General features: G+C 46.3%; 1 protein-coding gene and 1 long non-coding RNA gene across 2 annotated transcripts; both read left to right on the top strand.

The window, feature by feature from the left end:
• Window positions 1-2,826: 2,826 nt before the first annotated feature.
• LOC133949159 (shaker-related potassium channel tsha2) lies at window positions 2,827-5,621 on the top strand. The gene has a single exon (XM_062383360.1). It carries the CDS (start codon window positions 3,475-3,477, stop codon window positions 4,915-4,917), a length of 1,443 nt encoding a protein of 480 aa, XP_062239344.1. The 5' UTR covers window positions 2,827-3,474; the 3' UTR covers window positions 4,918-5,621.
• Window positions 5,622-6,616: 995 nt separating this feature from the next.
• LOC133948531 (uncharacterized) lies at window positions 6,617-10,802 on the top strand. Its single transcript, XR_009920061.1, has 2 exons — window positions 6,617-6,789; window positions 9,224-10,802. It is a non-coding gene; the product is annotated as an uncharacterized LOC133948531 (long non-coding RNA).
• Window positions 10,803-15,301: the final 4,499 nt, after the last annotated feature.

Here is a 15,301-nt window from a genome sequence, read left to right as displayed (position 1 = left end):
AGCTCCCGGAGACGTTCATCCTGCTCGTTATCTCATCAGCAGCTCGATCCAACATGTCCGCCCTTCAGTCTCCATGAGAAGACGAAGCGAGAGTCTAATCCTCCTTCTGCTGTTCAGCAGCTGTAAGAGGAAGTTGGTGGAATGCTCAATGACGGAGGGTTCACACGTTCATACGTTTATATGAATGTGTTCTAATAATCTCCGTCCACTCAACACATCAGAAACACGTCACACTGTCAAATCAACAGAGAAGTGATGACATGTGAATGTGTGTGTTGTTGTTTTTTCTCCAGACTCTCGTGAGTTGGGACATTTTTCAATGACCCAGAAAAAAACTCATCAATTATTTTGACAGTGAAAATCTTTAATGTGGGAAACTCCTCCACAGATTGAAGCTTTTCTGTTTCTGAAGTTGTGACCGGTGACGGAGGCTCGACTCCCTGGATCCCAGCTGCTGACGTGTCCCACCGGGCCAGACGCTGACCTCTGATGACCTCCGGAGCCCTGGGTCACGTGTGGCGTCCGACACGTTCACAGCTGCAGAGCATCATGGGAAAGTTAGTTCTGTGAATCTGTTCTTCACAAACCACTGGTTCAGACTTTACTCTCATCAGCTGATCATTTACTGAATAATACTTTTCATCATCCACTGATAACTGAACACAACTTCCTGAGGAAGCATTAACACAACTTCATATAATCTGTGTTAGCAGCAGCACTGGATTACATTAGCAGATTATATCTAGAAACTGATTATGATCCTTTCTTCAAATATAGCTTTTAAAAAAATCTGAAAACATTGGTTCCACTTAAACGTGTTCAGAACCAGAACACGTGTTCTCGAAAAGACGGAACATGCCGTGTTCTCTTCAAGAAGAAGAAGAAGCTTTTTGACCCTGAGAGCCACCGTACCTTAGTCTCCTGCTGAGTCTAACACAGCAAGGAGATTCTTTCTCTCGAGCCTGAGACTCTGAACCGGAGGCTGATGTTTCCTTCAAGCTTTGACGTGAGAGGAGACCTCAGCCCAGACGTGACGCTCGAGGCCTCGCCGCCGTCCAACAGGAAACAGAAGCCTGGAGCGAGTGAGGGACAACGAGTCCAGACGCTTGAAAGCCTCAGAGCTGATCAACATGTGGACGAGAGGAGGAGGAGGAGGAAGAGGAGGAGGAGGAAGCAGCGTCTGTGAGTTACAGCAGGAAACAGGAAGCGACTCAGAGCCAGACTGAGGTCGACTGGTTTCAGGCACTGAGTCATGACGAGGGGGGGGGGGGGGGGGGGGGGAGAGATGCTCATATTGAAAGTGGACAAGTTGCATCATGCGATCATAGGGTCGTGTCCCTTCTCTGCCCCAGTGGCTGTTTAAAGAGCTCTGTGATTGGACGAGGAGGCGGAGCTGAGGATTTGGAACTTCACAATATTTACTTGAACAGAAAGTGACGGAGGAATCAGGATGAAACTTTATTGACACTGAGCAGGAAACAAACGGTTCATCAGTGTTTTCATGATGACCTGGATTCTGGTCTTCACGTGTGTTTGACTTCATCCGAGTGAAGTCGTGTTTATCGACTCTGAGCTGGAAACGTGACGTGGAGAGATTCTCCTGAGGAAGAAGCAACGTAAACTCTGGATTTCCTCCTTCAATAAACAAAGGATTCATGTTGTGCTTCATGAGGAGGGTCATATCAAGGAAGTCATCAAATCAGTGGAGATCATCTTCACGTCCGTGTAGAAACTCTTCAGCAGCTGCTCTGGTTCCCAGTTCAACACCTCGTTCATTTAGTAACCACCAGTCCTCACCAGTCCAGACCTGTAACTTCCTCTGCTAGACTCTTCGTGGAGAACGAGGCGTCACCACAACCTCTGGATGTTCTGCTCCTGCTTCTTAACTCCTCGTCTCCGGGTGCAGCAACATGTTGTTGATGAAGGTCTTTAGTTCTTCTGTTGAATTGAGTCTGAAGAAATGATCATGATGATATTTAAAACCATTCATGTGGGGAACTGGTCTTTGCAGTTGAGTCTCTTCTGGTTTCTCCTGATTCAGGTGAACTTCTCTTTCTCCTCAGCCTGACTCATATTTTCTGAATGACTCTCAGTGACTCTCTGTTCAGCCTGAGTCTGTTCTTTAGTTTTCATGTCATCATCTCTTTCTCTCCGTCTCGTGTTTCCATCTTCGCTCTGCGGCTCCCTCGGGTCATTCCATGGGAAAAGAAACTTTTCCTGCGGCCCTGGGAGAAATCCAGCTATTTTAGGAAAACACGTCACTGCTCTGAGCTGCAGCCCAGAAACTCTCCCTGGTTTCCATCCTGCAGCTTCTCCCTCTGCTCCCTCCACTTGTTGCACAGGCTACACCTTCATGTCCCTGACACGTTGCTTTCCACTCCTGAGATCCCGCACGAACGTGTTGTTTCTCGTGCACATCGTGTATCTGACCCGGATCCTGTGAGTCGTGCACAACTTGTGGATCCGCTCCGGCTCGTGCGGGGCTGATGTGCAGACGTCAGAACGGTTTGGTGTTTAAACAAGGCTGCAGCGTGACAACAAGTGAGAGAGAGACAGGAGAGGAGAGAGAGAGAGAGAGAGAGAGAGAGAGAGAGAGAGAGAGAGAGAGAGAGAGAGAGAGAGAGAGAGAGAGAGAGAGAGGGGAGAGGAGAGAAGAGAGAGAGAGAGAGAGAGAGGGGAGAGGAGAGGAGAGAAGAGAGAGGAGAGACAGAAGAGAGAGGAGAGAGCGAGAGAGGGGAGAGGAGAGGAGAGAGAGAGAGAGAGAGAGAGGGGAGAGGAGAGAAGAGAGAGAGAGAGGGGACAGGAGACAAGAGAGAGGAGAGACAGAAGAGAGAGGAGAGAGAGAGAGAGAGGACGGAGCCACAGGTTCTCCTCACACCGCGGATTCAATCACACGAGTCGTTCATGAAATGTGGAGATCCTTCCTCCACGTCTCCAAACGCGCATTTACGCGGTGAAGCTGCAGCTCCACGTCCGCACATGTCCCCGTCCACAGCCGCTCCTGTGATAACCTTGAGGCTGTGCCACGCTGGGGACGACACGCTCATTACGCACGACGCGTCTCTGTGTCCAAACCGCGGATATCGTGTCTGAAACGGATTCATCTTGCTGTGAAGGCTCGCTGCTGAATATCTGGACCGGATTCATGTTGAGCATATGTGCGTGCATGTGTGTTTTTGTCCCCCCCCCTCAGTGAGAGAGCGTGCACACACACGTCAGCTCGTGGAGGGCAAAGCCTTCTTCAAATGCAGTGGATGTGACCAGACGACAGCAGCGTGTGCGCGGAAAGGTGAGCGTGGAAAGTGCGCGTGGGGGGGCACGAACATGTCCGAGGAACCGGTCCACCCGCAGACGTGACGCCTGCGGCGGGAGGACACGCAGGGGGACGCGCGGAGACGCTCGCCTGGTTCCAAGAGACGCGCGGAGGAGTCTGCCCGAGGTGCGGGGAGCGGCGCCGCGGGGGGCCGGGGGACGATGACCGTGGTGCCCGGAGAGAACCTGGATGAGACGGTGGCACTGGCCGCGCTGTCCGCCCGGGACCGGTACGACCCGGAGCCGGCCGACAACCAGGACTGCTGCGAGCGGGTGGTCATCAACGTCTCCGGGCTGCGCTTCGAGACGCAGCTGAAGACGCTCGCGCAGTTCCCGTGCACGCTGCTGGGGAACCCGCGCAGGAGGATGCGCTTCTTCGACCCGCTGAGGAACGAGTACTTCTTCGACCGGAACCGACCCAGCTTCGACGCCATCCTCTACTACTACCAGTCCGGGGGGCGGCTGCGCAGACCCGTCAACGTGCCCGTGGACATCTTCATGGAGGAGATTAAATTCTACGAACTTGGCGAAGAGGTGATCGAGAATTTCAAGGAGGACGAGGGCTTCATCAAGGAGGAGGAGCGGCCGCTGCCGGAGAACGAGTTCCAGCGGCAGGTGTGGCTCCTGTTCGAGTACCCGGAGAGCTCCGGACCCGCGCGGGGCATCGCCATCGTGTCCGTGCTCGTGATCCTCATCTCCATCGTGATCTTCTGCCTGGAGACTTTACCGGAGTTCAGAGAGGAGGCGCGTCCGCTGGACGAGCACCTGCTGGTGAACGGGACCGCGCGCGTAAAGAAGCCGAACCCGTTCACGGACCCGTTCTTCATCGTGGAGACTCTGTGCATCATCTGGTTCTCCTTCGAGCTGCTCGTGCGGTTCCTGGCGTGCCCGAGCAAACCCGCGTTCTTCAAGAACATCATGAACACCATCGACATCGTGGCCATCATGCCGTACTTCATCACCCTGGGGCTGGAGCTGGCCGAGCACCAGGGCAACGGGCAGCAGGCCATGTCCCTGGCCATCCTGAGGGTCATCCGCCTGGTGCGGGTCTTCAGGATCTTCAAGCTCTCCAGACACTCCAAGGGGCTCCAGATCCTGGGCCAGACCCTGAAGGCCAGCATGCGGGAGCTGGGCCTGCTCATCTTCTTCCTCTTCATCGGGGTCATCCTCTTCTCCAGCGCCGTGTACTTCGCGGAGACCGACGACCCGGAGTCGGGGTTCACCAGCATCCCGGACGCCTTCTGGTGGGCGGTGGTGTCCATGACCACGGTGGGCTACGGGGACATGTGTCCGGTCACCATCGGGGGGAAGATCGTGGGCTCGCTGTGCGCCATCGCCGGTGTGCTCACCATCGCGCTGCCGGTGCCGGTCATCGTGTCCAACTTCAACTACTTCTACCACCGGGAGACGGAGCACGAGGAGCAGCTGCAGTACACGCACGTGACCTGCGGGCAGCGGCCGCCGCGGTTCGGGGAGTTCCAGAGGAACGACAGCAACCCGTCCCTGTGCAAGTCCGACTACCTGGGCAGCGAGGACGCGGACTCCATCAAGTACACCAACTGCAGCCCGCACAAGGCGTGCACGGGCAAGCTCACCGACGTGTGAGCGAGCCGCAAGCACGCACCACCGGGGCGCGCACAGGGAGCCGGGCCGTGCCATCTCCAACATCCGTGCGCTCCGGTCCGGCTTCTTCCTCCTGCCCGCACGGAACCAGGGGCTCGAACCCGGCTCCTCCACTCCCGCGTCCCGGCCGGGCGCGTGTCCGCCACGTGCAGCACTTTGTCTTTTCTCTTCTGTCTCTCAGTGATTTGTCTTCTGTGTCCCTCAAGGTGAAGGTTCGAAGTTTACACCTGATTCTCTGTCGCTCTGCAGCAGAGACGCGTGAGGACCAGCTCCATCCAGAGCTACAGGCTGACACACGCACTCGCACACATGTTATTTCGGCCTCATGTATTTTCCTGTCCGGCTCACAGTCGGATCAGACGGAACCGGTTCTCCTGTGACTCCATGTTTGGGTTCGAATCAGGCTTCTGCACAAGGAGCCTGCGAGACAAGAACAGGGCCACACGCACTGTGTTATTGACGTGCACGTGGTCGGCTTCAGGAGGTTAAACCTGTTTGTTATGAAAACCAGGCGCAGCGTCTCCTAACCAGGAGCGCCCCCGCGTGGAGGAGACCGGCTCCTGCAGCCTCTTCTGGAGGAGGCAGTTTCTATAGCAACCTTCCAGACTTGTCTGTGTTGTCTGTCACAGGAACTAGAGGAGGAGGAGGAGGAGGAGGTGGAGGAGGAGGAATAGGAGCAGGAGGAGCAGGAGGAGCATGAGGAGCAGGATAGAGGAGCAGGAGGAGGAGCAGGATGGAGGAGCAGAGACAGGGAACCTCCACGTTGGTTCATCGTCGACTGGAAACCGTCTAATATCATATTTACAACCAGAAGGAATCATACACACAATCAACACTGAGCTGCAGATATTAGAATCATCTGTGTTTTAGGATTTAAATATTAAAAAAATAATGATAAACACAGATCACAGAGATCAAACTGAGGTTTTTCATTCCTGTGTTTTTAGTAGAAAAAAAAAAACAGGATTCAAATATAAGAAAAATAAGACAAATCATCTGATTCGGGATCTGAGGAGCTGAACTAATATGAACTGTACAGATATTAATGTGAGAAAAACAAACACTGAGCTGATTCAGATGTTTAGATAAAGTATTTATTTAAATTCAAACACTGTGAAAAATCAACACAACTTTGATATTTAGCTTCATAACCATGACAACTCTATATATCCATATATATGTATGTGTATAGAAGAAAAATTAGGACAAACTTAATTCTTTAATCTGTTCAAATGAAATTGACTTTATGATTAAACTTTTCAGCCTCTAATGTTGAAATATTAAACTTTGAAAACTGTCAGAATCCACCTTATTTAAACTGAACTTAATTAAAAAAATGTTTTTCTTCAAGAATCTTCAAAATAAAAGAATCACATCCACATGAAATTCAATTTGAAGTTTTCAAAGTTCATATTTCAGAGCGATTTTTTTTATTTCAGCTTCAATGTCACATTTCTAGTTATAAAATTCATGTTGATTCCACAAACAAAAAAAATACTGACAATCAAAACTGATCAAATCAGCTCATGTGTCAGATACACTCCTTTTGTATTTATCACTTCACTTTCTGCCTCAATCAACCAAGACTTCATTTCTCCAGGATTTAATTTACTGAAAGAACACAAACAAACAACAGGTCACATGTCGTCTGGGGGGGGGGGGGGGGTCCTCATCTGGACACTTCTGGACTCCAGAGACAAAGCACTAAACCAAACCTGCTGATATAAAAAGTGGAATTTTTTTAATGGACTGATGGAATCATAACAACAGACGTTTTTTTCAACGTGAAGGTCAAAAGGTCACATGTCCATGTTTGGATTATGATCTGATGGACGACGACTCGTCTAAACTGAGGTGAGTCACAACAGAAGCTTTAATAACATGTTGTGTTGATGTTTGTATGAATCCACATTTGATCTTTTTCTTGTTACGTGTTAAACATCTGAACTGACGCCACTTTAGAACTGAAGCTGCAAAAAGAAAATATATCGATCAAACCAATAATACATTTATGATCAGCTGATATATTAATTATGTTCTCAGGTAACTAACAGGCTCCATTAGGTCAGGACCTGGAGAATCTGATCATAACGATGCAGATTAATATTCATAGAACACATTTTATGACTCAAACTCAAAACCAGACTCAAATACTTTAAAGAAAAAGTGTTGAAGTCAAACCTTCACTCATTTCAAACGGGCCTGATCTGGAGCAGTACCGCTGCGGGCCTGCAGGTGGCAGCAGCTGCATCACATCTGGTTTTACACAATGAAGAAGAAGGATGATCACAAATTAACGTTAAGAAAGTCCGTATACAAAATAAAAATACTCACACAGGTGTTTGCTGTAAGAGCCTGTGAGTGATTCTGCATCTGTTAGGTGAAGATCTCAAACTCAAAAGATCTGATTCCACCAGCAATCCAGTTTTTAAAGGTTATTTATCAAGTAGCTTGTGGTCTGTTAAACAGTCCTAAGCTTTGTTCACATCTCTGACCTCCTGTGACCTCCTGTGACCTCCTGTGACCTCCTGTGACTTCCTGTGACCTCCTCTGACTTCCTGTGACCTCCTGTGAACTCCTGTGACTTTCTGTGACCTCCTGTGACCCCTCTGAGCTCCTCTGACTTCCTGTGACCTCCTGTGACCTCACGTGCCCTCCTGTGACTTCCTGTGACCTCCTGTGACCTCCTGTGAACTCCTGTGACTTTCTGTGACCTCCTGTGACCCCTCTGAGCTCCTGTGACTTCCTGTGACCTCCTGTGACCTCCTGTGACCCCTCTGAGCTCCTCTGACTTCCTGTGACCTCCTGTGACCTCACGTGACCTCCTGTGACTTCCTGTGACCTCCTGTGACCTCACGTGACCTCCTCTCACTTCCTGTGACTTCCTGTGACCTCCTGTGACCTCACGTGACCTCCTGTGACTTCCTGTGGCCTCACGTGACCTCCTGTGACTTCCTGTGACCTCCTGTGAACTCCTGTGACTTTCTGTGACCTCCTGTGACCCCTCTGACCTCCTGTGACTTCCTGTGACTTCCTGTGACCTCCTGTGACCTCACGTGACCTCCTGTGACTTCCTGTGACTTCCTGTGACCTCCTGTGACCTCCTGTGACCTCTTCTGACCTCCTGTGACCTCCTGCGACCTCTGCACTGAGCTGAACCTGCTCCATCTTTTATACGTGGCTGGTTTTGTGCCGTAAATAATGAGCTGCTACATTTATTCTGTCTATGTAAGAACTGAGCTGTCAGTCAGTGTGCAGGGTGTGTGTGTGCACGTTGTGTGTGTGCACGTTGTGTGTGGGCACGTTGTGTGTGTGCACGTTGTGTGTGGGCACGTTGTGTGTGTGCAGGTTGTGTGTGTGCAGGATGTGTGTGTGTGCAGGTTGTGTGTGTGCAGGATGTGTGTGTGTGCAGGATGTGTGTGTGTGTGCAGGTTGTGTGTGTGCACGTGAACAGGTTGAAGGAACAATGAGACGCAGATGAAACCACCGGCTCCTCGTCCTACATGTCACTGAGACATAACAGAGAGCAGGAGACATGACGTGTCACTGACCGTGTCCCCCCCCCCCACATGTCCTCTCTGATCATATGTGTGGACGCAGGTCGAGGTCAACACGACACTGACGAGTTTCACTCAGCTGCTGTTAGGTTCTTTGTCAGCGATGAGAGAATCTGTCCAGCAGCTTCGAGTGGACAGAGATCATGTGACTCCACACTGTGCAACCTGTGTGTGTGTGTGTGTGTGTGTGTGTACGCGTAGAGTCCAGTTGTGTTCTTTATGTCCACTCTGTGAATGTTGTAAACCTGTGTCTAGAACCCTTGAAATCAGATGTTCACATCAGGAAGTTTTCGTCACACACACGTTTATGAGCTGGTTCCATCTCCTGTGAGAGGAAGTGAAGCTGAACTGAGATCAGTTAAAAAGACTCAGAAGTTATTAAAAACCAGAGTTTCTTTCCAGCATTCAGGAGGAAACAAAGAAATATGAAGAGATCTGAACCACAACAGAATGAATCACCCTGTGTGTGTCAGCAGGGGGCGCTGTTGATCAATAACAGTTACATAGTGACCTTCTAATAAACATTAAATGCATAAACACGTGTGTTACACTGGGTGACACTTTTCATATCAGTCGATTAATTATTAATAATTGATTAATGTCACCTCATTATTTATTAAAAAACAAGTTGAGCCAAAGGGATTTTCAATCATAGAAAAGGAAACAACAGATTTTAGAAATAAAATGTGTTAAAACCTTCGGAATAACTGGGATCTGCTTTTTGTTTCCAGGTGGGGAGCTTCCTCTGCTTCGGTCCCTCCTCCTCTTCTTCATCTTCATCTTTCTTCAGCTGACGAACGTGAATTAAAACAACACTGGTTGGAAACACGCAGCTGAGACGTCTTCAGATCAGAACTCTGAGGGGCATCGTGAATCATCGTGTGTTTACGTGTTCCAGATGTTTCCCATGTTCAAACCACAACTTATGACTGCACGTCTGGAGAGTAACACATGGAAACAGAGGACAACAAGTTGAACTCAACCAACAACACTGATCTGAAACATGGGAACAACAACAAACACAACAACAACAACTCATCGATATCAAGTTTACTCAAATAATTCTGTTCGACCACTGGGGTGAGTTTATAAATCTATATTTTTAAAGTATCATACTGTTATTTTTTATATTGAGAAAAATCGGTTAACTTGTGAATTATTTAGTAAATCTTTGCAGAAGCATTTAAATTTTTTATTTTCACTTCAGTAAAAACAAACGAGCTCGGATGAGAACTCGTGTTTTGAGCTGAAACACGAGCGAAGCAGCAGAAATGAAACTCATCGCACACACCGACACTTTTTGGATAATTCTGAATGTTTCTGATTGTGTTTTTTATGTTTGTTTTTTTATCAGAACGCTGTAAAATCTGTTAAATCATAATCATCTACCTCAGTGTTTGCTCTTTGTCGACAGAAGCTTTAATGACGTCATCTGAACACAGCCGTCAGACCTGAGGTTTTTATGTCTCTGTGATTTTCTGGTGCAACTAAAGTTGAATAATCGATAAACTGCCGTTTAGTAAGTTAGAAAAAGAAAATGTATTATCATCAAATGAACTGGGTTGTATAATCTTGGTTTTTTATATTTTCTTTGCACATTTTATTAACTTATTTTTCAAAGTCAGTGTGATTGAATGTCAGTGATATTGAATCAAAAGGCAATAATGTACTGCAGATGGTTTCCTGCCATCGAACCAAGGGGGCGGAGTCAGTTCCTCACAAAGCTTCATAAGATTTAATCTTTACTGAAACATATCTTGACGAGCGATGGTGTAAATTCAGTTTACGGTTTTTAACTTTACTCAGAAAAACACATTTGAAGTTGATGATGATTTTTTTTGTGAGACACAAAGTTCAGACGATTAAAGGAAAAGTTTCACATTTTGGGAAATCATATCCAGGTTATGGATATTTGAACAACAGCACGACCTTTCCCCTTTCGTCGTTAAACATGAGTTTGTCCACTCTCTGGTCGTCAGTGAGGAGAAGTGGAGGTTTGAGCCGTCGCTGGACGTGAGCTGCTGGTTGTTCTGCATACTGTGTGTGCATTAATTATAATATCATTAATAATGACAGACTTCCACAAATCCACCTCAATCAGTTTTCATCACATCTTATTCTCATGCTTCATCCTCAGACCTTTTCACCAAACTCTCTCATTTCATGTAGAGACGAGACAAAGCAACAGAGCGAGAGCTTCAGAGCTGAAGCTGCTTCCTGCTTTTCATTTGCACCTTTTGATTATTGCCATGTTTATTTTGACAATCCTCAATTGTGATCTATTTTTGATAAAATAAAACTTCAATCAGTTTGGATCTTCATGTGTTGTGTCTTTTCATCAACATTCCCATTTGTGTGTGTGTGTGTGTCTGTCTGTGTGTGTGTGTGTGTGTGTGTGTGTGTGTGTGTTTCCCTTCATCCATCCTCTGTGAATTTAAGGAGGTTTTAAAGTTTCCTTTTCTTTTTGACTCCAAATGAAATCTGTTGATTGTTTGATAAACGTTCAGGTGTCAGTCCTCAGTAAGGAAACTGTTTTCATGGGATCAATACGATTTATGGTACAGATATTAATATTTAAATATATTTAAACTATGAATGAAGTAATAATACGTTGAGAGGATCTTGACGAGGAGATTAAACTACACAGTGGTTTTCATGTACATTTTTCAAGATGAGATTGTAGAGCTGCAACAAATAGAATCATCTGTAAAGAAAAAACCAGCCACATCTTTGAGGTTTAATGAATTCATTGATTTAATTCATCGTCTTCATCTTTAAGGCAAAAGCCCAGATGCAGCTGAGGTTCAACATGGATTCACATGAAACATGAAACCAAAACGACCCTGAGAATATCTAGATCAACAAAGATATTGAGATGAAGTTGTTGATCTCAAGTTTCCAGAAGCTTGAATCAAACATTTGACCTGAATGAGGCACAAAAGAATGACAGAGGTCAAAGTTAAAGTAAAACTAAAGTCAGTGCAAATAGTCAAATAGTCAATTATTTCACTTCAAGATATTAAAGTCAGTGAAGAATGTTGTGAGTGAGAAGAGGAAAGAACCAGAGAGAATCCTCCTTCTCTTCATGATGTCATCATTTCAGACAACAAAGCATAAAAGACGACAGAGAGAATCAATGTGTGAACGTTTGTCCTCTTTATATTTCTGTTCTTTCACTTCTGAACCGAACTCACAGACTTGAATTTCTTCATAACTTCTGTGACATGTTGGAGAAGAGAATCCTCCTGTGAGGTGAAGCTGCAGACAGAGAGCCAGCAGGGGTCGTCAGAGACACTCAGTTCTTCATGAAGAAGCAATAAAGCATGAAAACACAGCTTCATCAGCAAATGTGACCTGTTGAGTTGTTTGTGCATAAAAAAGTTCACTGTGCCTTAAACATGACGTGATCCAGTGAATAACCTGTGTGACGCACCTGAGGGTGTGTAGCACAGGGACATGTGTGTTTACTGTGTGTTAGAACTGATGAGCATAGAAACACTGTGTCGTACTTAAATGTGTTGTGTGTAACGTCTTCCTGCTCCAAGTCCGAGAGAGAAGAGAAACGAGTGTTTCTACGGAAGCTCAGAGTTCCATCTGCTTCTGTTGTTTAATCTTCAGGTGAATTTACTTTTATAAAATAACACGTAAAGTTTAATCCGACTTTTCAGTATCAGTAAATTGTGTTGATAAGTATTAATACACTTTAAAACACCGTGAAACAAAGTGACTCTATGATCCTGATGAAACTGTTTCCTCAGGATTATGAAGTTGTGATATCGAGCTCCTGAGATCTTGTCCTTCTGGGCTTCCGTAGGTCGGAGTCAAGAAACTTGAGTAGTAGTTCAAACATGAGATGAAAATCAAAGAGGAAATAAAAAATGACATTAAATTGACTTTAACGTTTGAACTTATGTTAAAAAAACAAGGAGACAGAACGAGGAGACAAGAGGTCGACTTCCTTAGACTCTTATTGTGAAACAGCTGCAGTTTGTCCCGTGTGTTCGATACCGTGTCCGTCTTCCTGCTTCTGTCCTGAAAACAGCTGATACAACGAAATAACTTTACGTTAAATAATTCATGTGGGAAATATCAAATGATCTTTTTTATTTTTGGTAATTTGTCTGTGTGTCGCTGTGTGTCAAGTTTAATGACAAAGTGATTTGTTTATATACATGTTTGGTTTGGGATCGTACAAACTGTTTATGCACAACATTCTGGAAAGTGGTTGTGTGTCATGAGGCCTTTTCTTTCTCTGTGATGTCCTGTTGTAAATGATTTGTATCATATGACATAATGTATATAACGTTCACGAGGCTTTGTGTTTCTACATTTATGATTAATAAATAAATGATCTGTGCTCAAACATAGAACTGTGTGTCTGACCCCTGGTGGCCGGAGGCGTCATGTGTCCTGAAGGGAATTTAACATCCTCTGAATGAGTCAACTGACTCAAGATCATCAGGATCCAGAGGGACGGTTTCTACTGAGGTTCCCTCTGTCCTCCTGTTGATAGCATGTGTGCTAAGCTAAGCTAACTGGTGTCATTCTGTATCAGCGAGTCTCAGTGCATCAATGTCTCTGTGTCTCTGTGTCTCTGAGTCTCTGTGTCTTTGAGTCTCTGTGTCTCTGAGTCTCTGTGTCTTTGAGTCTCTGTGTCTCTGTGCCTCTGTGGCTCTGTGTCTCCCTGGTTCACCTGGAGCTGCTCTGTGTCTCTGTGTCTTTGAGTCTCTTTGTCTCAGTGTCTCTGAGTCTCTGAGTCTCTGTGTCTCTGTGTCTCCCTGGTTCACCTGGAGCTGCTCTGTGTCTCTGTGTCTTTGAGTCTTTGAGTCTCAGTGTCTCTGAGTCTCTGAGTCTCTGTGGCTCTGTGTCTCCCTGGTTCACCTGGAGCTGCTCTGTGTCACCAGTGCCAGAACAAGACTCAGGTACAGAATCAAACCAGTTAGCTTAGCTTAGCTTAGCACACATGCTATCAACAGAGTGAGCCTCGGTAAAAAACGACCAAATGTGAATTTGAGTTGTTTTAACAGCTCCAGTGAAGTGTCATCTCAGATTCCCACAATGCATTGTGTTAACTTGTCGCTCTGCAGCATCATCTGATCAGTGTCCGTCCGTCTGAGGGACGAGAGCTGTCCTCCTTTGTCTCTGGAACTCAGCTGCACTGCTCATGAATTATTGAACCATTTTCACTTCCCCTCTCGTGACGGGACAATAACAGGAAGATACAGCAGGTCTGAGAGGACCAATCACTGTGTCCATGAGGACAGTGAGGACACTGTGAGGACACTGAGGACACTGTGAGGCCAGTGTCCTCACTGCAGAGGGCAGAGCAGTGAACCACGGTTATTAGGGTGGAAGCCGATGTTCTTCTTTAAGGTGGTGGGGGGCTGGGAGGAGCTGCAGGTAGAGGTCATCAGAAGAAATGGGCTTCACCCTGTTGATAGAGTCACTGTCTTCATAAACAGCCTGTTAGTCTCTTTCCTTCTGTCTGAATCTCGTCTTATCTCATTAAAACAATCAGTGTAATCAGGATCATCTTCAGCACAGAGCAGATCTGTCGACGCCCTCTCTTGTGTCCGAGCGGCTGTGACTCGTATAATCTCTGACATCACTGCGTTTATCACGCCCTGAGAGTTCCCTGGTCTCAGATCCCAGCGATTAGCCCGTAATCCAGGACTTTCCCGTCCATTTGAAGATGGTCGTTAATCTGGGTCACAGCCGGAGTCATCCGGCATATTACCCAGAAGTCACCAGGGCTTGTTTGCTCTCTTCGGCCTCGGAGGAAGCTCTTGGTCAGCTGACTCATGGTCACACGGTCACATGACCATGAGCACGGATCTTCTTCCTTTAATTTCTACTCATTTCAAGGCAAATATCTGGATCAACGAAAATCTGTCAAATCCGATTTCTTGGCAGATTTAATCATTTTACTTTTACACTAAATCCTCGTGAGGTCTTCTGGGTTGTGAACCAATCATCACAAAGTGAAACAGCTGTTCTACGAGAATAAATCAAAATGAAAGATTCTAATTCTGAATCAACACTCGACACAGAAGTTGGTTTTGTTTTCTACGAAACAAGTTTGAAATTTCCTTTGAACAAAAGCCAGAACAAAAACTAGTATTAAAATAATAAGTGATTATTGTTTGTCATGTATGTTATTATTATGGGTTAGGGTTAGTTTATTATTATTATGTCGGATTGTTTCACATTTGTTTTATTTCAATATATTTGCATGAAGTGACAAAACTATTTGAAATATTTAATGTAAAGCTCATTCTTTGTCTTTGGTTTAATATTTTCTCTTATTTATGACAAATTACATATTTAATTTCTTTTAGCAGAGAGCACATCTGTGAAATAAATATTTGATGTTTTTTGTTTCAAACATAATCAGAATATAAACATCAGGAACAGATCAAGTTCAGGACGTGTGTTTCCTGCTCAGGTGCAGATCGAGGTCACTTCCTGTCTTCACACAAACTGCAGGGATTCTTTAGTTCTTATGATTTTTTGGGTCGTACCATCAGTGAACAGAGGTGGTGGTGGTGGTGGGGGGGGGGGGGGGGGGGGGTGCGTGCACGTACAGCCGAGCACGTGTGTGCTTCCTCGTGTGCTTCCTCACCGCACCCGTACACAGACAGCAGCTACACACGACTGATTTCATACGTGTTCATGCTCTGGTGCTTTAACTGCAGCGTTTTCTCCCCCCCCCCATCCCCCCCACACACTGGATGGTAGATGGTGCAACCGGCCAGAGCCCTCAGCAGAAATAGAGCCAGAATCCCCTCAAAGACAGAGGAGCTTTCTAA

This window comes from Platichthys flesus, chromosome 23 (genome assembly GCF_949316205.1).
Source record: "Platichthys flesus chromosome 23, fPlaFle2.1, whole genome shotgun sequence".
Lineage (NCBI taxonomy): Eukaryota > Metazoa > Chordata > Actinopteri > Pleuronectiformes > Pleuronectidae > Platichthys > Platichthys flesus.
The sequence above is the reverse complement of the archived record's forward strand: the minus strand, read 5'-3'. Positions and strand labels throughout refer to the sequence as shown.